The following is a 23,945-nucleotide window of genomic DNA, read 5'->3' as shown; positions in this document are numbered from 1 at the left end:
AAGCAAAGTGTTTCACTTAATGTTACAGTGTGTGTGCTATGGGCACTGTAACTCACTTGCTAGAAGCAGGGTTTGAGTGTATACAGATTATATGTTCAGGTTCTTTCTGTAGTAGTGGCACAGGAGGAGAAAAGAGAAGAATGGGAACTATTAACTATGTGTTAGTTTTGTATTGCTGCACCATGTTCTCTGTGTTCACTAGCAAGAATCTGTAATACAAATGAAACAGATTAACTGTTTGAATAGAGCTGTTATTCAAACTTTTACACAATTTTAACTGTGAAAAGCAGCCCACTGTTTACAGCAGAGCTGGGGAGGATTTTTTCAGCTAAATTGTTTTTTATATTTTTCCTTACAAATGCCACTTTGTCCAAATTAAAACCACTTGTGGACAGAACTGGTTCTGATTAATTTCCAATTAAAGCTTCAAAATGATACTTTTAACATTTCAAAACAGAAAATAGCCATTTAATCATGAAAGCAGTTTTGAAATTTAGATGCAACTTGGAGTAAAACACCACTAAAGTGATAATTTTTTTAAATTGAAATCAGACCTTTTATGATCACAAAAAGTGACATCCTGTGATGCATTTCCTCTGAAAGTTTGAGGAAGTTTTTTAAAATGCATTGCCAGGAGTCACTGAAATATTTTTGCTAAATATTTTCATTATCAAATAACTGCTTCTCATTGAGATCTAATCTTAATCTTGACAGAGCTATTATTTGTCTCCAGGTACTGTTGGGAGCAATCCCCAGACAGGAGAAATTAACAATAAAAGCTTCTTCTCCATTTCTGGAGGCTTTCCAGGGCAGTTTATGTCACTCTTTCCTCATAAGCTCCATATGCTCTGTGCTGTGAAACACCCCAAGTCATGCTCACATCCTCTGTGACAAGCAGTGGCTGCTGTGCAGGAATGGCCAGGCCAGTGCTGTGGTTTGGACAATGTTTTCTGCTTTGGTCAGAAATGTTGGGCTGTGAGCTGTGGTTTAGAGTCAAGGGTGCTTGCTGTCTGTGCTCCACTGAATCTCTGTGCCTCCCATGCAAAATAGTGATTACAGTAACCAGATGAGGGCTGTAATAATGTGGGTAATACTTTGCAGAGAACTTGTAAAACTTGATTGAATTTTCACTGTGCGTGCTGACTTCTCAGCAAGGGAGCTGAATGATTGTTTTCAGAGGGCACACACAGATAGCCTCAGCCCTGATACTGCCACTTTGTATGGGAACTAAGATGCCAGTCAGTGTGAGCAAGGCTGGAAAGACCTGGGCTTTATTGTTGCTCGGCAATCTTTTTGTACAGGGTTTTACAAGGTGCTACACAGACGTGAAAGGCAGAATGAGTAAGCAGGTAAGGAAAGTCAATTTGTGCAACTAAAATATATAAAAACAAAAGCATTCAAGCAGATCCTTACTAAAAATTTTATTTATACTACTGTCTGAATCCCAAGCCACCTTCCCTAAGCAACTTGGGAGGGATCCATTTCATTAAAGCATCAAGCCAAATTATTTTTCTTTCTTATTAAAATATTGAAGGTCCCTCTAAAGATAAGCAGTCATTTTCACTCTGAAGAACTTACTTTGTAGAATAAGTTTCATTGGTAATTAAACCACTTCTTTGTGACCTACATCTTCTTTTACTGGAACTTATTCTCTCTTTTATCAAATGATTTTCAAGCTACTAGCTGGAACCTACCAATCATCCGCCAGCCACTTAATTATGGGACCAATGTGCAGAGCTTTTCTGCTCCATGCACTGTAGCTCTTGCAATGAAAAGGGGGAATGTTGAGCCTTGTGTCATCAGTATTCATGTACTTGCATCACCTGTATTTACATTTTGGTTTTGTACTTACAGAACTCTTCAAAAGCCTCACAGGCCCCCTCCCCTTGGGGTGGCAATGGAAAGTGAGTATTTTCTCCTGAGTACTTCTGTCTGGGAACAAGTGGTTCCAAGAGGAGGGGAAGTGTTTTTCTGCCTCTCAAGGCAAAGGACAGGTCATGGGATCAGTGTTTTGGGGGCTGCAGGTATATTTCAAACATGTATAATGTATAAACTGTTCTGGGCTATAGAATTGATCATACAGCTGCCTTGGGCTCGTGGGGGTGAGGGGCTCCCACTGGACTAAGTCAGATCCCCCTGTGAGACATCCAGTGTGGGTAGGAAGGAAGAGCTGAATCCCACCTTCATCCCTGCAAAGCCTCCTTAAGTCTAAAATCAGACATGGTGGGTCTGTGCTGAATTCTTTGACAGTTTACTTCTCAAGCCAAATGAAGGCCATAAAAATATCAGTTAATTAGCTGGCAAGTACCATGACACTTTAGGAAGCCAAAGTAAAGTTAACCTTCATTGCAATGATTTTTCAATGATTCGTTCAGCAATGAAAGACCAATGAATATTTCATTGATATATGGTAAGTGCTGTTTAATAAAATTGAAGGTATAATAGTGGTGAAAATGTGAAGGCACTTAGTCAGCCAATTATCAGTGGCTTCATATTAACGTTAAAACACCCTCACCTCAGGTATGAAGTCAGGGTAATGCAGTTATGATCAGAGGAGGTGCATTGCTGCTGCATCCTTGCCTTTATCTTGCAATGGCTATTGCCAGCTGACACACATTTCTCTTTTGTCCCGGTCACACATCCAGACATAAGTAAAACAAAGGTGAAGGACTTCACCTTTTTTTCCATCTTTATTTGAGTAGGCTAAATTCTAGGTGAAAATGATTATTGTTAATGGTCTCTTTCTGGGGTTCAGAAGAAGAAATGGCTATTAGACATGCCAGGGCAACAAAGAAGAAGGGGTCGAAGTTTAGCACACAAAGAACTGAAGTTTTCAAACAGACTTTGTTCTCAATCAGTGCAAAACCAAAAATTCCAACATTTTGCTGAAAGTGAAATATTGCCTCAAACAATTGAAAATATTTTGGGGCATAGATATGTATATATACACACCCCAAATACTCAGTTATTTTGAATATGTATATATAGAGCAATTAAAGTATAGATTGTAACACAAGCTAAAGTGATGAAATAAGAAATCACTTTAAATAAAAATGAAAAAGATATTTTAACACTGGAAAAGCAAACACTAAATTAAATTATTCATTATGTGCCAGTTTTTTCCAGGCATTGATGTGTCAGTGAAACTTTGTATCATAATAAAAATACATAAATGTTAACATAAAGTTTTAGTGATCAAATAGACCACTGGAGCATAACATCTCTTTTGTTCCTTAAGAAGGGGCTTGTGCATAAACATTTCATGAAGCAGAAGTTATCCTTTTATTCCTGTCCTATAATAGACCCCTATGAAGTGTGTGCTCTGCAGGTGATGACATCTCCCTCACTATTTAAAGGAGCTATTAGGTGTCCAGGATTGAATAAGTAGGTTTTGTCTGGAGGAGAAAATTCTTGTCTGGCCACAAAGTAGGCAGCAGAAACCCAGCCTCCAGGTCAGCATCACTTCTAACATAACACCCAGCTGATCAGTCTGTTCCCATTAACTTTGGAGATAAGGAAGGAAAGCTCTGAAAGTGCACATCTCTGTCTTCTGTTCAGAGCAGGAAGCACTTGACATGTGAGAGTAACTGAGTGACAAGGCCGTGTTATAACAGCATTATTGTGACACCTGTGACCCAGTACACAGAGAGCACAGCCCACACTCAGGCCTTGTGTCCCCCCTGTGTGGAGCCTCAGAAGAAAGCAGCTCTCGAGCTGGCCCAGAGCTGCCATCTATCTCAGGTGGCTCCTCGTTCCTCCAAGGTTTGTCACAGACCTGGTGCTGCCATTGGCAGCTTCTGCTCTGCCTTTCCCAGGGCTACTTGCTCTACAGTTTCCTCTTTGTGTCAGATGGGAAGAGAATTCACACACCACAGAAAAAAAAGACCAAACACCTTCCAGCACATGGCATCACTGGAGATGGAGCAGCAGCCTGGTGCAGGATGGGGGGACAGTGGGGTAATCTCATGTATTTTTCTTTAACAAAGCAAAGCTTATCATTGCCATGGAGTGTAGTCTAGTCAGGATCTCAGATCCATCAAAAATCACAGCTTGGCTTACTGGAATTTCTGCCTACTTGTTTGAAAGGGTTGTGAACCTCTACAAAGTTGGCCCAGGTTCCATCCTGGCAATGAAACAAATTTTCTCTGGTTTCATTACAGAAATGTTTCCCACCTCTAGCGACAGAAAGCACAAAATACAGAGATTTAGTAGACTCACCACAGTAATAATGGCTGTGCACAACAGGGTAAATCCAATGAACAATGTGCTTTATTTGGCAGAAGTGCGTCAGCTGGTTGTAAGTGGCTCTAACAAAATACTCTTGGTCTCCTCAGATACTTATCATTTTTAACTGCTCCCAGACCTAATCTAGTATAGTTCAGCTCTTCTGTGCAATAAAGACACTGTGGCAAGTCAGGTAACCAGGATCTTTTGAGACTTAAAAATAAAGTATTTGTACATTAGGACATGCTTAAACTCTAACCCATAAGCTGGGTAAAAAGCTACAAGCTGCCAAATCAATGTGATCTCCAGCTCTGGAAAAAGAATGTATCACAGGAGCCTGTTGTTGAGCACAGGTTATAGCAGGGCACTGCTGGAAAATCTGCAGCAAAAGCTGTTGCCATTGATGCCTTTCAGCCCAAGGCTGTGCTGCTGTGTCAGTCTGTCCTGCAGCACCCTGAGGTGTCAGCAGGTCTGTGCCCAGGCAGGGCCATTGACAGTGGCCTTTAAAGCCAAGAGGCCAAGCCCTTCTGTCCTGGGCTTTGGATCAGGCTCAGTGACTGAGCTTGATGCTGTTGCACAGCGCGAGGCATCTACAGCTGCATGTCCAGAGAGGGGTTGCAACATCCCTGTCTGGAGAGTTTTGGTCTCTTTCCTTCATGCAGAGAGTGCCACGAGAGTCTTGGCCCTGCATCTCAAGTGTGTTCCACAGCAAATAGAATGCTTTTGTTCAGGCAAGTGCTTCCAAATGGGTGAATGGAATTACATCCAGCTGGGGCTGGTCACCAGTGATGTTCCCCAGGGCTTGGTACTGTTTCATGTCTTTATTGATGATCTGGAGCCCCCTTGATCTTGAAGGGGATCAAGGGCACCCTCAGTCAGTTTGTGGATGACACCAAGTTGGGCAGGAGGGTGGCTCTTTTTTCTTTTCCTACGTAACAAGTGATGAGACAATAGCCTCAAGTTGTACCAGGGGAGGTTTAGATTGGAGATTAGGAATAATTTTTTCCCCAAAAGGGTCATCAAACACTGGAATAGGCCACCCAGGGGCTTGGTTGAGTTGCCTTCCCTGGAGGTATTTAAAAATGTCTTGGTGTCAGCATGGCATGTGTGGACATGGGCTACTGGTGGACTTGATAGTTCTGGATTAACTGTTGAACTCGATGATCTTAAAGGTGTTTTCCTGAACAAATCCCTGATCCTATAAATTTTCAAAGAGAATAGCTGTTCTGTGAGCATTCAGCACTACACAGCTCTAAACAAGAACGTGCTGTGCTGACCGCTGCACTGCCTGCAGCCAGCAGGTGATTCCTAATTGATGGCGTTAGAATTAAAGGAAAATCTATATTAGAACATTAGTGCCTCACTAAGTAGGTAACTTAAAACACTGTGCTGTGCAGAACCGTGTGGATGAACTGTAGGCAATTAGAACAAATCTCCATAGCCTTAAAAGAATCCTATGGAGATATTCATAATCCTGCAGTACCCTCAGGTCCTAATACTGCTCTACAGGGTGCTTTTAAGACTTGCTCTTCACTTATTGTGGTGACTGTTTTTGGAGCAAACTGTCGTTATGGTTTCCAGAAAATACTTTGATAATAAGCCAATATTGCACATTGAGTGTTTTCTAACTGCCATTGCAGCTTCTGGCAGCAGGTAGAAAAATCATTACAGCTATGAGATGCTTCTTTCTCTGAAAGATTGCTCTATTTTTCTGATAGATTTTTTTTTTAAATAACAGGTTCATTTAAAGGGAGAATTAAATCCCTTTTTATTTTCAGTCATTCCCAGTTGATAAGCTGTCCTTTCTCATAAAGTCAGGAGGGTACCCCCACACGCTCCCCCTTTACTGGGGTGCACTTTTCAGGTGCATTTGGGACAGCAGTGAAGTGGGGGGCGTGAGGGGGCCTCACTCTCTCTCTCTGCCTCTTGCAGGAGCACAGAAACCCCCTCGCCCATGTCCCTGAGCCCGTCCCCTGTCAGCTCTGCTGGGAGCAGCTCGGGCAGCGCCGGCTCATCCTCGGCGGGGACCATCACCATTCCCCAGCGCATCCACCACATGGCTGCCAGCCACGTCAACATCACCAACAACGTCCTGCGCAGCTACGAGCACTGGGACATGGCTGACAAGCTGACCAAGGAGAACAAAGGTGCCCCCTCTCTGCTGTCTCTGTGTCCCCTTTGGCTCCCCAGCTTTCGCTTTCCCGGTGCTCTCTGGATTTGGAGCCAGAACCAGCGCATCTAGGAGCACAACTGTGACAGCTTGAGCAAACAGACCAAATCTGCTTGCTGGTGGCTGTAGCCAATGCGTATCTTCTCTTGTCAGGCACAGAGGGGGATGTGTGACACACGCTGAACATGGGGTTATCAGAGCAGCTGGCAAATAATTTAGTGAACACAAGCCCCAAGTGATGAGAGCTTTTAAGTCTGCAAATTCGTTCACAGTTTCAGCCTCTTGTAGAGCACCAAGGTTATTTTCAGATTGCTCTGTCAACGGGTTTAAGACTATTAAAATGCTAGCTAGGATAATAAGCAAACATTAGATGTTGTGTTTATGTGGGGAGTCCGATTAGGAGATGTCCACTGAAAGCCATGACCTTGACTCTCCTTTGATTGGATTGCAGATCTGTTTGTTAATTCCCAACAACAAAATGTAAGTCTTTACCACAGTCATTTCAAAGGAGTTTTGGCAAGCAGTTTGTGACTGGATTGTATCAAGTATAGTGGAGTGACTGAGATATAACTAAGGGACAAATTTGGCCTGTTGTTGAACTTCCCCAGCTGTGAACTTCCCCATGACAACATAATTATTCAGACTCCAGCTTTGGGCTTGCACAAATCACTGAGAAAGCTTCCTTTGACACTAGAGGTACAGAGCCTAACTAGGAAATAGTCTCATCGTGAGTTGGCTCATTCTCTTAAATTATAGTGAGATTTCAGATGGCCGACTTGTCCTGACAAATGTGCTTGCTGTATGCAGTTTGATCTTACTCACATTAATGTCAGTGGCAAATTTCCACTGATTTAGAGAAACTGAGCTTGAGATTTATAGAGTTTTATGTCTGAATGGTGGGTCATAATGATCCATCCCTGGATGAGGAACAATAATAGAAGTTCTGTCCAGTCCTCCCCACTGCTTCTTGTCTTTGTTCACATTGATTAATTTAGTAGCAGTGCAGTCATCTTGGATTTTTTCCATAGCTGCATCCATTTTCACAAAATGTGAAAGCGATTCCCTGTCAAATGTAATGCAGAATGTTACAGTGGGAATGCAGAAGGATGCCCTGATAGGAGGAAGAGATGGTGATAATCTTGTAATTAGCCCTGTGTGTTGTGGAGTTGTTAAATGTTCTACTTGGTATTAAATCAAAATAGCTCAGGCATTCAGCCAGCAGACAGAAAATGTACCCAGCCACTGCTGTTATCAGTCCTAGAGCTGGATGAGAAAAACCTGCTGATTCTCTTTCTGCATTTTCCTCCCTGCTCTCTTCTTTGTTCTCATTTTGATTTATGATCAAATAAACCCAATTCTGCAAAGCCATATAGGAATACTCTTTATTCAGATGAGCAGTCCCTTTGACTTTACTGGGACTGGATGCATGAATAAGGGTTTCTCACATGAGCAAGACATTTAAGGTTGTGACCTGTTCTCTCATATCTTGTTTCACAACCTGCAGACATGTTACAGGGAATGCAAAGTTCATGTTACTTCAAATTTCATTTAAGTATTGTAAACCATTGGAGAGAGATCAGAGTTTCCTACATGCTATAGCATGTCTGCCTTTATATATTTTCTGGAAAGATATCTCATTTCTAATTAAGTACTTGATTTAAAGTTGCATGCTTAAACACAAATTGCAATTTGAAAAATTCATGGTGTAGCAAAAAGTATATGAGAACTGCTGTGGTACTCTGCAGGTCTTCATCATACCACATGAGGGATTCTCTTTAAAAAAGGATGTATTCAAGACACTTTGACATGAGAAACGCTGCAGTGTTTCATGAAAACTGGCTGTAATTGTTTCACTAGATGTCATCTGCACCTCTCACATAATTCAAAGCACCTTTATCTGGTTGGCTGGAACACGACTCACACTTTCTCTGTAGTGATCTCCAGTCCACCTTTGCCAGCTGTCTCAGCTCTGCTGCACTGCCCAAGCTCTGCTGCACTGGCCTGTGGACTCAAAACTGCCACGTGACAGCAGACAGGACAGTGCAAACCCCAGACTCTGCTGTGAGTCCCAGGTCATCATTTGACCTCTCCCTCAGGAGCTTGGGCTGTCAGTTCTTTATAAAAAAATGAGATTTTCCTCCCTCTCATTGAAATAAGAATGATGTCAAAACCAAAAAACCCACACACCTGCGAAGAAACCCTGATAAGATAAAAATATAGTTCCTTAAAAAAAAAAAAAACAGAACAAAACAAAACCAACCAGATTCAGTCACTTTTGTGAGGTTTTTGTGGTCAGCTCTAATTGTTTCTGTTGTCTTCTGAATCACAGGGTGTGTCTTGCATAAGAATATGTCCTTGATGATCTGTCCTGAGATGGGTATAAAACTGTGGCCTAATAGCAATTACCTCTGGGTCTTACTGTTGCCATGAGTGCTTCTCAGGTCATGCCCATGCAGTCACAAGGAATTTCCTCCACACTGTAGGAGCTGTGCAGCCGCCCCTTGTCCACGGCTGTCAGCTTAGCTTTTGTGCTCCTCTGAGTCTGCTGCACGCTCCCAGTTTGAACTTGACTCATGTTCAGCTGGCTCAGAGCAGCAGACAGAAGCCTTTCTTTGTCAGCCTGACAAAAGATGTGCCATTAAAATAAAAATGCATAGCAAGAGGGAGAGCAGCAGAGCTGCGACCCGCCAAGCTGATCTGGTTTGAAAAGGAAAGCAGGAACATGCTGCCATGTACCTCTGGTGGAATCCCCTGGTCTGTAGAGTTGAGAGTGTGGGGAGAATAGATGGAGTTTGGCATAAACCTGTGTCTGTAGCAGGCCAAACTAAACTGCAGATTTCCCAAAGCCCAAGGGAAGCTTTGTGTTGGATCACCTAAAGTGGTGTTGTTCACCATCTATAACATCAAACTCTCAGCTGACTTTACAAGATTAGATCTTTTTTTATGCTTCTGAAGAAAGCAGGACTTTTTCTCTGCAGTAGAAAACTACCAGCTCTGTAGGGAGCAAGACCTGTTCTCTCACGCATAAATTTATTAAGTGGCTTCAGTGCCTGTAGCTTTTTCCAGAAATATTAACCTGAAATTAGGCTTTAAGGTGAATTCTTAGTGTTTAAAGCAATTATTGTTTATTTGAGCCTAGAATGAGATCTCTAGAATTCAAGCAAGATAGTGCACTATTTCATTTCAAAATGTATTGATTTTACACTGGAGGAGATGAATGAAAGACAGAGAAAGGAAGATTAAAAGTAGCTGCTGGCTGCAACATCTGAACAGCACTGGTGCTAGCCCTGAGCTCTCGTTATGCTTGCCTCCAGCCAAATCACTTTGTGCTCTGATACTGCTGTAGCTCCCAAGCTGACCAGGGTCAGGCTGTCAATACTTGGATAGAAGACCTCAAAGCAGCACTTACTCGCTGAAGAAAGTACTGATAATGATTTTGTACCCAGCATCTGCTTTCCTGAAGTGCAGCCAATGCAGTGCTGGCTGGCTCAGTGCGCTGGATTGCAGACAGGGTGAGAATGTGAGGGCTCAGCCGTTCCTTACTGTGATTGTTGGTTGTTATCTGAGCTCTGAGGGGCTTTAAGTGAGAGCAGGTTCCCACTTGCCTAAATATAGTGTAAGTGTTGGATATGTGGGAATGCCTGTGCCCCAGCAAGCATAAAGAACTATGGGAGAATACAGGACACAATTCAGGTCTCCATTGACAGCAATTAGGAAAGGTCTGTTGGCCCTAACAGGATTAGTCTTTCACCCAGAGAGCATCTAACACATGACATAAAGTAAACTGGTGTGTCGCTTCCTAACTGGGGCTCTCTGTTTAGTGACCTCCTGTTAACCCTTCCCGACCAGGAATCCCAGGGTTGGGATTCTTCCCCCTTAGAGGTTCCCGTCTCCAAGAAGTTATTTTCCTGCTGTGTTGTCTCTCTCCTATTCCTCCCCAGCTCCCATCCCACACTCATCCTCTGGGGCCTGCAGCTGCAGCAGGATGAGCAGAGGGCCAAAAGTGCTGCAGTGACAGAAATTAGAGGGTGAGGAAAAGAGCAAGAAAGGTCTTCTAGCCTGGAAAGATCCAGTCTAGCCCTTCATGTCTGGGAAGGAGTACAGCATGGAAAAGTAATGCAAGATTTCATTGCCAGCTATTTAAATCATACAGTCAGCAAACCTAATCTTGAAAAACTGACAGTGCAGATGATCAGAGTTAAAGGAAGACTACTGACAATCACTCATACCATCCTGTGGTAGACTTCCAGCACGGATAATCTAATTTGGTTTGTTTCAATATATTGTTGTCATTTAAATTCTTTCTTACACACCATGTGCTCATGTGCACAACCGTCCTTAGAACTCACTGGTTACACTGTGCTGCTTCTGTGTGGTAAATCATGGTAGTACCTCTATTTCTGTACCATTGCCTGAAAAAATGCTTCTGTTTCTTATGTATTGCAGAGTTCTTTGTAGAGCTGGACTCAGTGATGGGACCCTTAACACAACACAGCAGTATGACCAATCTGGTTCGTTACGTTCGCCAGGGCCTCCACTGGCTCCGCATCGAGGCTCATTTGTTGTAGTGACTGCTGCCCTGCTCATGACATCCCCATTCTTCTACCTCTACCAGCGCAGAGACGATCACTGGTGGAACTCCACTCATTTTTGGAAGTTTATTCATGTAACTTCATTTTTATTGCCTTTTTTAATATCCTATCTATTGGAAGTAGAAGTCACCATAAATGAAACTTATGACTCAAGAGCAGTATGTGTTGTACCATCTAATCATCTTTGACAATTTTCTATGCCTTGTGTCTCCTGGATCCTGCCATCCTTATGTGCTTTATGGAACGGTACATTCCCTGCAGTGTTGTTTTAAGTCCATGCTGCCTTCAAGTGAAAACAAAAAAAGCACTTTGAGAAGATATGGATTCCTGAGAAATAGTACAAAGCGTCTTAAATATTTGAGGGTATATATGAGAAGTCCCTTCTGAAATAAATTAGTAGAAGTTATAGCTATTCATTCAAAATCATCTTCTGAACCTGAACCAAGCTTTTCGACGCTTAATTCTGGCATCATTACCTGACTCAGTACATTCCTAAGATTTCATACTCCCTATGGGTTTAATCTCTAAAAGAGAATGTTGAATATCTTACAGGTACATAATGTAAGATCACCAAAGGTGTTAAGAGGTAAAAGGTTGAAGGAATGCCTCATTAAAGAATGATGACACACTATGCAATGAGGTTTTGATATTCCATTCTTCCTGTTTATTGTTGGCTTAATAATTTCAGTAGGCAGCAGAATTTATTGCAATTTTTAGGCAGTTTCAAAATATTAGCTTTCTTAGTCTTATCTACCATTCCTGTACTAAATCTGTGAATTTTCTTTCTGTTTTACTGTTTAGTCTCAAACAAATACTTATCCAAGATTTTTCTTCATAGAACAATCTCTCCTTGCATAGTGACTCACTGAAAGCAGATTTTAACAGGACTACTGCACTCTAGGCATTGATATTGTATGTGGAAGTCCATTAATAAGTGTATGCAGATTATTCATGAACTATCTACAAGTTTAACTAACCAGCTACTGTTGAAACATTATAATTCCATGTGGCATCAATTTTCACCTGTTTTGTTCATTTCAGAGCATTAGAAGCGAACAGTATTATCTTGCTATCTTGAAAACATTGTCAAATTAAATAAAATCACCAGATTTACCCAAAAGCAATATAACATTTGTCTAATAATGGCCATGAATACTTCAGTCAGATTACCTTTTTTCCAAGCTCTGCATCTGTTTACCCATGCTGTCATGTTTTGGACCATTCCTCTAATGCGTGAATAATAATGAGACAATTCAGATAGAATTTCAAAGCAATTGTGAATAAATTGCACCATTTCACATTTGCTCTTTCCTCTTATTTTTTTCCCTGTTATAAACTGCACTGCTCTTCTGGTGCCACTGCAAGAAGCACTGGTGCATGAAACAAAACAAAATGAATTTATATCAATAATTCACAAGACTTTAAATGGTCTCATCTCATTCTTGATATAACGCCTGCATACCTTAGTGAACTGTAAATTCCATTTCTATAAACAGAAAATGCTCATAGCAATGTAAATATTATTCTGTCTCATCTCATTGAAATAATACAATATGTGTATTAAATGCCATCCAGATATTAGTTAATTGTAATTACCTTCTGCTATATAAATCTGTATATTCTTTAATCTGGTGAGTTATTGGATTCTACTCACTGGGTTGTGACCAGATAAATAGGACAAATTTGCATTTAAAAGGTTCAGACTGTTAAGATTTTTAGAGCACGCCTTGGATATTTGCAATAAGAGCAGTTTAAGGACTCTGCCCAGTGCACATTTAAGACAAACATTTCAGTACTGTTGCATATCAGCTCCCTGTAGTACTACCTTTTCTTAAAAACCAATAATTCGTAACATTTTGTTCCACAAAACTGTATTGTAAACATAGCCAACGTGCATCATTAGAGAAATCATCCAGCAGGGTTTCTGCAAAGGACATTTGCAGAACATGCCCATCCTGTATTATCTGCACATTCCTGTTCCTGAAGTGGTTGATTCAGCCTTATCTGTTCTCTGAGGGTTTCAGTAACACGGCTGAAATCTGAATCTGACACATTGGTCATGCCAACCTGGCCCCAGGAGCTAATGAATAAAACCACAGCAGTGAGAACTATTCAGAAATGTAATGAATGGTGGTGGTTGGGGTTTCTTTAAAGAAAATGAAAATGGAACATTTTAAATATTTTTTTAACAGTACTTGAGATGAGCTAAGGTTGGGCTGATTTTGTCATAAGCCAGAGTTTTCCATTCTTTTTGCAAATAACTATTTCTAATTAAGGGCATTGTCATCACTTGCTCCTTTAATGTAGATTGTAATCCAAGACTTCCATGCATTTACAAGGGATGCAATGTCTTGAAAGACAGTCTTCAGACACAGGACTCGTCAGAGTTTGCTGCAGCCACTCAGTGATCACCATATATTACCTTTTCCCCGTTACTTGTGGTAAACAGGCTCCTATCCCTAAATTTACCCCATGTTCACAATCTTTTGCTTAAACAGCTTAAGGAATTAGCCCTCCTGGTTTTGTATCCTGTGACTTAGGATGAAATGCATGCTGAATCAGTGGCATGATGATAAGTCCAGCAGTCAAGTCTAGGATCACAAGCCAACTTACTATTAGCAGTCTTGTTTCAAAAGCGGCTTAGAAACAAATTAAATATGGAGAGTAAATTACTGTCTTATCCCTGGGGATGATGCTTCTTTTGGGTTAGTTATTAAGGATTATTGCACTTTTACAGGCACTATATTCATCTCATTTCAATTGCCAACATGTCATCTTCATGGAATCATTTTACCCCTTAAAATATTACTTCCAGCAGAGCTAATCAAATAAGATTGTTTGTTTGTTTCAATCCATGGGGAAGCAGCATGTCTGTGCTTGGGCATTGGCAATGTCTGCACTTAAAACTGCCCAAATTAAGCTTTCAGACTCATGAACCAAGCACCAAAATTTACAAGATTGGCTTAAAATTGTGGTTTGGTTTTGTTGGTTTTTTAAAATAAACTCTTTGGTTCTTGTATTGCCTTCTGGATTATGAGCTTTGGGACTGGTTTCATGACACATTTTCAGGCATTTTACAAGCGTGCCAAGGGCTGGAACTGACACATTTCTTTTTAATACTGATAAACTGGAACAGTGATGTAATCTCTTGACTCCTGTAGCTGGGTTTAAGAAGGACACCAAGCTTTGTAGAACACTGCCAGAACTGACAAGACTGTCATTTGTGACCCATGCCTGAGGTTTGGAGCAATATCAGGAGTTCAGCAGTGAAGGGAGCAGGCCTGTCAAGGGCTAAACTCAGGCATTTGGGATGCAAGACCCAAGGGCAGCAAAGTCCTAAATGCTCAAGAGAGGCATTTACATAGCACTTAACCTCCACTTCAAGGGCTGCAGCAGGTCTTAAGGATTTGACAATGTGCAGGCAGAATATCCAGCTCCAAGTGCAGTGAACATCTCCAGCCATGTGATGTGTGTTGGGTGCTCTAGAGCAGGGAGCTGAGGGAAAGCCTTTTTGTGATCATGTTGGTGGCAACTTTCATGGCTTGCATCTTAATTTCACTTTTTCTTACATGTTCTTTGGACTTTCAATTATTTAAATAGTCTCTCTGTGAATAGATTGCCTCATTTATGAATTATCTCCTTTGAAAAGTAGAGACAGATCTGTTGATAGTTATGTGGGGGATTTTAAAATAAGAGGATTGGAGATATTCATTCCTCCTAAAGAAACAAAATAAGCCAATTGAGTCTGGAATTTAATTTCCATGCTTTTTAAAATTTCACAGATTTTATTATGTTCTTCTGTTATGACAGTTTAGATTCACTGATGTTTTTAGGTACTTTGGAAAAAACTGTTTTTATCAGCATTTAATGCTGTCTAAATCCAATTATTAGTTTTGTGAGTGTAAATTAACAGATAACAAAAAATGGGGCTGGTAGGGATTCTGACTCAAGTATTAACATACTTTTTTACTTGGAGTTCAGGAGAAACTCCATGCAGTATTGAAGCAAGGCCAGGAGTGTGTGAGTGTGTGTACACATCTGTGTGGATTTATATGGGGATTTGCAGCAGAAAGTTCCTGCTCATTACTTCATAGCACAGGAGAAAAGATATGGTAGCTGGAAACAGAAAACACTCCTACCACTGCTAGTGGTAGTGGCATTATTCAAATGTTCCTCTGTAGTTTGTGCATAGTCCTGTTTGCACCTACTGCCTCTTGCAGACAATGAAGGTGTGGCAGAAAGTAGCAACAACTCTGTCATTTTAGTCCTGTGGTCCCTGAAGTCAGTGTAAGAATGAATGTGCTGTGTCAGTGTGCTGGTTTTCAGGTTAACTCATTTGCCATAGACCAGTGTCTTGAAGTTTTAAGAAAGACAAAATATTTAACAAGACACCAAAGAAAATCAAGTTGCCATTCTGAAGCAAGTGTAGGAGTGTCCCAGCTGTAGGCAGGCTGCAGACCAGGGCTCTTTGCAAAGGGCCTTTCCTTCTCAGCATCTCCCTGACCACACCTGAATGCACTGGGAGTGAGGCAAAGGGGATGAAGATGGAAAACTAATCCACTGTCCTTATGACATCTTCCAGCTTTACTTTACAGCTACTTTATAAGTACAAATAAGTCTTAATCTTGGGAGAGCTCAATTCCTCAGTTTCCAACAATCCTCCTGAACTTCCATGATATAACCAGGGCACACCAATGCATATAGGCATTCTCTGTTGTCTAATAAGTCTGTATGGGGGCAAATTTTGGTTGATCACTTGATATTTAGCCTAAATGTATAGGGTAAAAGCTCTTAGGGTCTCCTTCATGACTGGAACCTCTCTGCCCCTGAATGCAAAATGTTCCTGCCTGACTTAGAGAGTGGTCATCTTCTCCCCAGTACCCTTGTCAGACCTGCCTTTCTGATGGACTTCATAGCTTTCCTTAAGCCATTTTGTTTCAGAGATGTTTTGTCTTCCAAGATCAGGGATTCTGATCATCTCACACCACTTTAAACCTCTTGTGGTGGCTGCTGAAGCCAGGGTAGATTGTGTTCAGATCTTGTGTTCAATTCAGGGGAGCCTGTGGCTCTATAGAGAGATGAGAGCAAATTCAGGTGCAGATGAGTTACTGCATAAAGCTGGTGTCACATGAGAATCGAGCCTGGCCTCATCAGGAGGCACAGCACTGTGATGAAAAGCTGTTCCCAGAATCACAGGCTGTGTAGTGACATGTCAGGCAGCTCACTGGCACTGTCATGATATTAGGCAATGGTAAAGATGTCAAGAGTGGTGTAAAGGAAGTGGGGCAAGCTGCTGTGCTCTGGCATTGTGAATTTAAGCTGAGTGTGCTTCTTGGGAAAGGGGACTTATTACTGTTGATGTGTCCTGCAAAATAATACCTATACCATGGTATCCTGTGAAATCAGAATACAGCACCACCACTTCCAATTCTTCAGTGCACCTCAGAGTGCCACCTCATGTCACTGAGAGGTAATTCTGGTCACTACCCTGAAGTCACCATCCAGTTAAATCATTATTTTTTACTTTATTTTTACAACAGAAGCAAGGACCAAGCGCAAAGGCCCAGCAGCCACCTCGGGCAGCATTGTGTGACCTGATGTTGCCTCCCACAGGCTGTGGAGCCACACAGAGCTCCTGAGCCCTCAGCCTGCTCTGGGTGTTGGACTGCTGCAGGTCTGTGTGCTGTGGATCCCCACCCAGCCCTGTCTGCTGCACTGGGGGAACAGTGCTGGGCCCAGGAGGGACCCCAGCCCCACTGCCTGGTGAGCAGAGCTGGGGCTCTGCATTGTTTCAGGCCTTGGTCCTGTGCAGCTGCAGCTGGACTGGGCTTTGAGCACTGCCTGGTACTTGCAGTGTGTCTGGAAATGCCAGTCAAGCTGACAGAAGTGTGCTCACAGTGACAGCAGAGAGCTCAGCCCATTCCCACTGCTCACAGAACTGGAATTTAAATCATGCTGTCCACAGGACCACTCATGTTTACAGGACTCCAACGGAGTCCCACTGATGCCAGTCTAAAAAGGCATATGAGTGGACAATGCAGCTGTTGGAGGCTTGTTTTCCTCTTGATTTTGAGTTCCTCTGTCTGCAAGTCCCATAAGCTCTCTGTGCTAGATATGAGTTTGCTCACAGCTGTGTGAGTGTCACCCTTTGTACTACCACTGAAAGACCCTTCAAGTATAGATAGCCCTAGTTTCCACTCAGTTATTCTCAGAATTCAAAGGAAGGTCAGATTCAGAGGTGAATTTAATTGTTTTATTGAACAACAGTAACCACAGTGGACCAAAATTTGAGCTAAGCAAATGTAAAATAACTTGGCTTAACTGGTGGAATTCATGGGACCAAATTCTGCTGTCATGTGGCATTAGTGCAAGTCTTAGAGAGCTTGCTGAATACTGTTTATCAAAGGAGAAGCTGGATAACAAAAATGGTACAGCCTTCCTGCAGTTGTGTGTATTAAGCCAGAACTTGAGTCGCGTTAACACAATTAATTTATGGAATTCCATCCATTTTTGTTCTTGCTGGGCACTCATCTCAGTGAAAGTAGTTCAGGGTCTGTGTACTAGAGCTGGAATAACTGCAAGCAGATTTGCACTTCAGCAGACCATGTGTTGGCTCAGCCCTGGCTCAGGGAAACCACCACTGACTTCGTGACAAGTAACAATGCTGTGGACTCAGAGAAGCTTTGACCCACTGGCAGGAGACATTTACCCTTGGATTTATGAAATAACTGAGTAGTGGATGGCAACACGAATGTTTTATTTATAACAGAGGTAGAGTACAAGTTCTTCAGCTGCTGTAAACTGGTGAAGGAGTACTGATTTCAGTGCAGTAAATCCAATGTGCACACACCAAGGAGCAAACCTTCTAATCCCAGACTAATTTTTGCCAGTATATCTCTATGCAGATAAACTCCCAAAGCTTTTATCATCATGCCTTTTTACTGATCATGCCATTGAAATTATTAACATACCATAATCCTTGCCTGTGAGGAAATATTGTACATTGCAAAGCTGTGCAGTGTACAGCCCATCATAAAACTGCTTTAGACCACACAGTCTGGAGATGCATTTTATTTTCAGAAACGAGACAAGCAGAGCATCTTTTGATCTGATGTCAATTACACCTCACTCTGCACTTCCACAGCTGAGTTTTTCATACAGACTGAGTGATGCCTGCTTGCTTCTCATGACTGTGGGCCAAAGCCTCAGCTGATGCACCTCTAAGTAGCACTGTGGATGTCAGTGCTGATTTACACCAGCTGAAAAACCAGTCCTCTCCCTTTTCATACTGTGCTGCATGCCCTAATGCAGCTTTAGAAATGCACACTGGGGCTGAGCCTATAGTGAACTATTCTGATTCAGCACCAGATAATCCCTGCTAAAAAAATTGGAGGGTATTTTCTGCTTGCCATCTAGGCTTGCATATGCTTTGGTTTTTACTAAAGGCATGTTGCAATTTCATTACCTCCCAGTTTAAATACTTACTGGCATCAGCATTAGCTTGCATAGAAAAACGGCAAATAAATTCAAACATGTCACAAATGCTCTCAGTCTAGAGATGGAATCTGTTACTTTAGTTCAAAGACATTGCAGCAGGCTAAAGTGGTTTTTCTAAGCCAGTTGGGTTCTGTACATTTAGAAGTCATGACAAATATTTATCTAGGCCCAATTTTGCTGTTCTTCCCCTGAGCATCCTGGTGAGCAGGTTGCTCCACTGAAGTCCACAGAAGTAACTGTGAGAATTGGTGCTCAGCACACAGATTGCAGGAGCAGGCACTGCATATGTTAGGTTGCTGCAATCAGGGGTTTAATTTTAGCCATATGTATCATTTGAGGACACTTAAAAATTATGTACTTTTTATCCAAGCTGACAGTCCTTGTATTTCCACAAAATATTGTGTAACTTATTCCTGTCTGTATTTTTGACATCTCTGGATTGCATATCTTCTATTGAATCTTAAATGCTGTTTTTTTTAAACCCACATTCAAAAGTCTAGGACATACCATCACAGAATATAAAAACAAGTCAAAGATCTGGTGGTGTTTTGCTTTGGTTTTGAGCTCTCCTTCAGTTTGTGTTTTGGCTTGGCTGTGATACTCACAGAATTTTTGGAATGGCTCAACTCAATTCAAGTTTCTTCCTGTCTTTTAGGAAAAAAAAAAAAAGCAAAATGTGACTAAGGTTCAGGAAAAGCAATCCCAGCAAACTTGGTGGCTGTTTGCTCTTTCTAGCTGTCCTGATTTTTTAACCCTGCCATGTTGGGAGTAGTCTGGTCTGTGGGTTCTCTCACCCACCATTTCTGGCTGTTGTGGCAAATACTATTTTTTCGCTTTTTTTTCCTTTTGTGTGTGTGTGTGTGTGTGTGCGTGCGCATGTATAATTAACCAAAATATCAGGAAAATTTATATATGCTTTCTTCTGGTTCCTGGAAATAGAGCAACATTATGACCTTATGGTCTTCCAGCAAAAGTCAGATTTAATTTCTGCATTGCAGTGCAACTTAATTAGCTATTGGAATTAGATTATGGTTTACTAAATGGCCTTTTACCTTACGTTCTTATGTTCTTACTTTTTATTTACTATTGAAGTAGCCTCTTCTTTTTCTCATGTGTGCAAGTATCATATCAATAATCATTGCAATTCCACAAGGTGTCTTTGTTCTGAACAAGCATGTTATTCTTGTAAAGTTTTAAGTATAAGTTAAGATGTTTTGTACAGACCAAGGTAACTGTTAAACTGTCAAGCAATTACTGAAATGTTGTATAGTTAAAAAAGTTTGATTTCTTTTGCTTTATATGTATAAAATTGTATCTTGCCTGTTTTGCTTTGTATTTCCAACGTGTTGCACAATTATGCATTTTGTTTACATTTGTTCCTTCTTCAGAAAAAAAAAGAAATAACAGTAATACTTTATGTACAAACATTTTAAATGTACTTTTGTTGTTTTTAAACACAATGTCTCTGTATAAATAATATTGGTTGAACTGGTACATTCGTGTCTCTCATAGAGGGATTAATTATACTGCCAGTGCATTGAATTATTTAAAAAAAAAAGTAAAATAAAATTTTTATGAAAATGTAACCCATTTTATCACTATAAATTATTCTGTCTTCTGCTATTTTCTCTTTCTCCTCCCAGGACAGCATAAGTACAGTACAGTAAGTACTGTTTGTGGAGAACCGTCATTGGTTTTAATTTTTAATCAATGTGTTTGTGTCATTGTGGCAACTTGAAATGACTTGATGTTAGAAAACAATGTAGTGCTGGTACCAGTGTGAGGTAACAGGATCAATAATGTGCTTTCCCCATCCCTGAGGGGCCTCAGCTGCAAGGCAGCAGCCGAAATCTGTCTGTCCCAAAGCAGCCCGAGAGCAGAGGGGCCAGACTTCCAGGGTATGAGTGTCACTACCCTGCTGGGGTGCTCACAGTGGTGTCACTGATCATACGGGCCCAAAGCTGTGCCACTCAGTGGCTGACTGCTGGGGTGCTCACAGTGGTGTCACTCAGTGTCACTGACCCTGCTGGGGTGCCCAAAGCTGTGCCACTCAGTGTCACTGACCCTGCTGGGGTGCTCACAGTGGTGTCACTCAGTGTCACTGACCCTGCTGGGGTGCCCAAAGCTGTGCCACTCAGTGTCACTGACCCTGCTGGGGTGCTCACAGTGGTGTCACTCAGTGTCACTGACCCTGCTGGGCCGCGCGTGCCACTCAGTGTCACTGACCCTGCTGGGGTGCTCACAGTGGTGTCACTCAGTGTCACTGTCCCTGCTGGGGTGCCCAGAGCTGTGCCACTCAGTGTCACTGTCCCTGCTGGGGAGACTGAAGCTGTGCCACTCAGTGTCACTGTCCCTGCTGGGGTTCCTTGTTCCCCAGGGCTTTCCTGGCGTGACAGAGCTGGGAACAAAGGCCAGGTTTTGTATCATCACTGCAGGGTTAGCTCTGAGAGGCAGAGGCACGAGTACCAGCTGGGAGGAGATGTGAAGAGCTCCCTGGAGATGCTGGCACAGTGTGATGTGCCCAGCGCCAGGCTGAGTGCCCGGTGCTGCTGCTGCTGCTCACGGGGCAGCTGAGGTCACTGTGCCTGCAGGCAGAGAGGAACTGCAGCTCTCTGGCACAGAGTCCATCTCAGGCTGCTGTCCCCAAGCTAAAGAAGCCATTGCTGTGGTTTGCTCTGTGGCCTCTCACACTCACAGTGCTGCTGAAAACATTTCCATCAGCCTGGAGAGCTGTGTGCTCTGGGGCTGCTGCAGGAAGGCACAGCTGGGAGGCAGCTGGAGGCACATCTCACCCCAGACAGTGCAGGGGAGGGGGTGCTGAGCCCAGGGAGTAGATGGTGTCACAGAATAATTCCTGGAGAGCCGCTGCAGTAGGTGTTAGTCTGGATTTGAGAATGAGCATCTGTTGTAGTGTCCCCCCTAAAACAAAGGGCCAGTAGCTGGTATCTTCCAGCTTCTCAGCAACACCCCAACCTCATGAAGCAGACTAAAGCTCTCTGGTCTGAGCAGACTGAGGCTTTTGTAGTTCATCATCCCACTGGTGTGAATAGTCACCTGGAAAATGGGTGCTGGAGCCCCGGTCCTTGCCAGGCATAAGTCACTTCAAAGGGAAATCTGGAATGGGGTGTTTGGAGCACACTGTGTGTCACAGGTGCCCATTTTGTGTCCAAGGAGACAGAAAACATCCTCTGTGGATACCTCAGAGAGACTCTTGTGGGTCAGCAGGAGGGAGGGCAGGTCTGATGCTTCCTGTGCCATTCACTCCTCCCTGAATTCTTTTCATCTTCTGGGTGTGCCCAGAAACCTGCTTGAAGCTTGACTTCAGACTGGGAGTTCATGTCATTCCCTGCGTGTGTAACCTTGTAATCAGCTGTGAAGTGTTCTGTGATCCCAGCTATGAATGATGAATGGCTCCACATAAACCTGTGCTATACAGCACTCTTAGTGTGACTGCTCAATTCAGAAAAAACCCACAAAACCTCTGGAAATAAAAAAGGGATAATTTTTCATACAGCCAGTATGTGGGATTCCCACAGGAGCAAAAGATGCCACCCTGTTGAGGAGGGGGAGAAATGTCTCCTCCAAGTATGGCAGTGTCAGGGATAATGGAAGATGGGCATTTGGATGCTCATTTCCATACACAATTTCACAACAACCTCGGGCAAGGTACTGTGTGCTCTGTTCCACAGCCAAGGAGACACCCTCCCTCCCTCCCTCCCTGGCTGGGGCTGAGGCAATGGAGCAGGATGTTTGTAGGAGCTACAAAAGGCTCGAGTGAGAGAAGGAAGCACTGCAGCTTGGCAGCCAGATGATTTAACTGCACACCACCTCAGGAATGAGTTTGGTCCATGACAAACTGCTCTAGACCACAGGATGTTCCATTGCCAGAACGGAACAAGAAGAGCTTTTGAAGCCTTTATTTCTATCTAAAAAGTCAGGCTGAGCTTCCCATGGTCTGTAGGGCTAAGGAGTAGAAAGCACAGCCCAAACACTGTCACTCCTCAGCCCCTCCCACACACATGGTCCAGCAGGAAAGCAAAGCAACATCAACTCTACATTTCCCTTACCAGCTGCATTTCAACGTGATTTTAGATACCTTTTTATTAAAAAAAGCACATGTGCATGGGGGGATTTCCCCTCCAAACTGTGTCCATACATTTGGAATGACTTTATTATAGCCAATGTAAACGTGTTCAGCAAACACACCACACGTCAATTAATGTTAAGCAAAATTTTCTGGTCATATGAGCTACAGAAGAGCCCCTCTTGATATTTTTTAGATGTGTGTGTAGGCTGGCCTTGTGAAAGAGATGTGTTCTTCTCTTCTTCTCTCTTTTAGGGACTCGTAACCTATGGACACATGAGACCAGCCAAACACAAGACATGAGTTAGTACATCACTGCAGAAGAAAAGATACTGTCATAGAATTATAGAATCAGCTGAGTAAGAAGGGATCCATCAGGATCATCAAATTCCTACTCTACCTATCTGTAGGATTATTTGCTCAAGAAGTTATATTCTTGAAAGGCAAATCTGAGTGAAAAAGTAAAACACAGACCCAACAGCCACAACTACCACCACCACCATTTATCCCCCATTTCTCAGCCAGTTCCAAGCACATGGGGCTCACCCTTTTCACAAGGGGTGCTGTGAGAAATGTGTGTGGCTGGAAATGATGAAGCCACATGAAAAATGCTCCATTTTCTGCTAAAAGCTGAGCCATGCAGCCAAGAGCACCAGGGTGCCAGCTTCCCTCTCAGATTCACATGCCAGCTCTAATCTGTGGGGAGAGTGAAGCCCTCAAATGGCTGCTGCATTTGAAGGGCAATTCCCAGCTGTGGCAGGGGCTGCTGGAAAATTCAGCACACCCTGAATACCCCCTCAGTGTTGATCTTAGGCTTTGAGGAGCATCAGGAGCTTTACCTCTCCATTCCAATAATTTCATCCTTAGAGAGGTGTAACAGAGAGCAAATTCTGCAGCACTTCTTTCTTTTTCGGATTTTTGGGGGGTTGATTTTTTGGTGGGGTTGTGTGTGTGGTTTGGGTGTTTTTTCTTGTAACTCTACATTCACCGACTATCAAGCAGGAGCTAAATAAAAAAGCTTTGTGCCATCAATTTAAGAGCAATCACCTGTGTGTTCAGGATGTGCTGGCAGGGAGTTATCTGCAATGAGAAGCTGCTTGCCAATCAGCCCTGTGAAACTCCATTGGCTTTATCTGTACCTGGAAATGGGTGCCACTCATTCAGCTCAGCACAGCACTCAGATCTCTGATGCTCTCCATGGTGTGGGAGCTGATTAGCCAGGAGAAGCCTCCTCCAGATGGGTGTCCAGGGCATTCCCAGTGCCTCAGCCCTCACCCAGCACTGCCAAAGCCCTGAGCCCGAGCTGCTGTTCCCAAGTGTCCTCCTGGTTCCACACACCCGTGGTTGGAGGCAGAAAATTTGCCACAGGGAAATGCAG

General features: G+C 42.7%; 1 protein-coding gene across 4 annotated transcripts in view; it reads left to right on the top strand.

Annotated features, from left to right (window-relative positions):
* Positions 1-20,067, top strand: part of AFF2 (AF4/FMR2 family member 2) — a 330,747-nt gene extending 310,680 nt beyond the window's left edge. For 3 of the 4 annotated variants that reach the window (XM_030967963.1, XM_030967964.1, XM_030967962.1), the window contains exons 19-22: positions 1,302-1,349; positions 1,855-1,904; positions 6,157-6,371; positions 10,841-20,067. In XM_030967963.1, coding sequence (XP_030823823.1) covers positions 1,302-1,349; positions 1,855-1,904; positions 6,157-6,371; positions 10,841-10,962 — 435 coding nt within the window. In that variant the 3' untranslated portion in view covers positions 10,963-20,067. The remainder of the gene's footprint in view (positions 1-1,301; positions 1,350-1,854; positions 1,905-6,156; positions 6,372-10,840) is intronic. The other variant, XM_030967965.1, reaches the window with a different exon arrangement.
* The last annotated feature ends 3,878 nt before the right edge of the window (positions 20,068-23,945 follow it).

Source organism: Camarhynchus parvulus, chromosome 4A (genome assembly GCF_901933205.1).
Source record: "Camarhynchus parvulus chromosome 4A, STF_HiC, whole genome shotgun sequence".
In the NCBI taxonomy this organism is placed as follows: Eukaryota; Metazoa; Chordata; class Aves; order Passeriformes; family Thraupidae; genus Camarhynchus; species Camarhynchus parvulus.
This window is presented reverse-complemented; position numbering and strand designations above follow the sequence as displayed.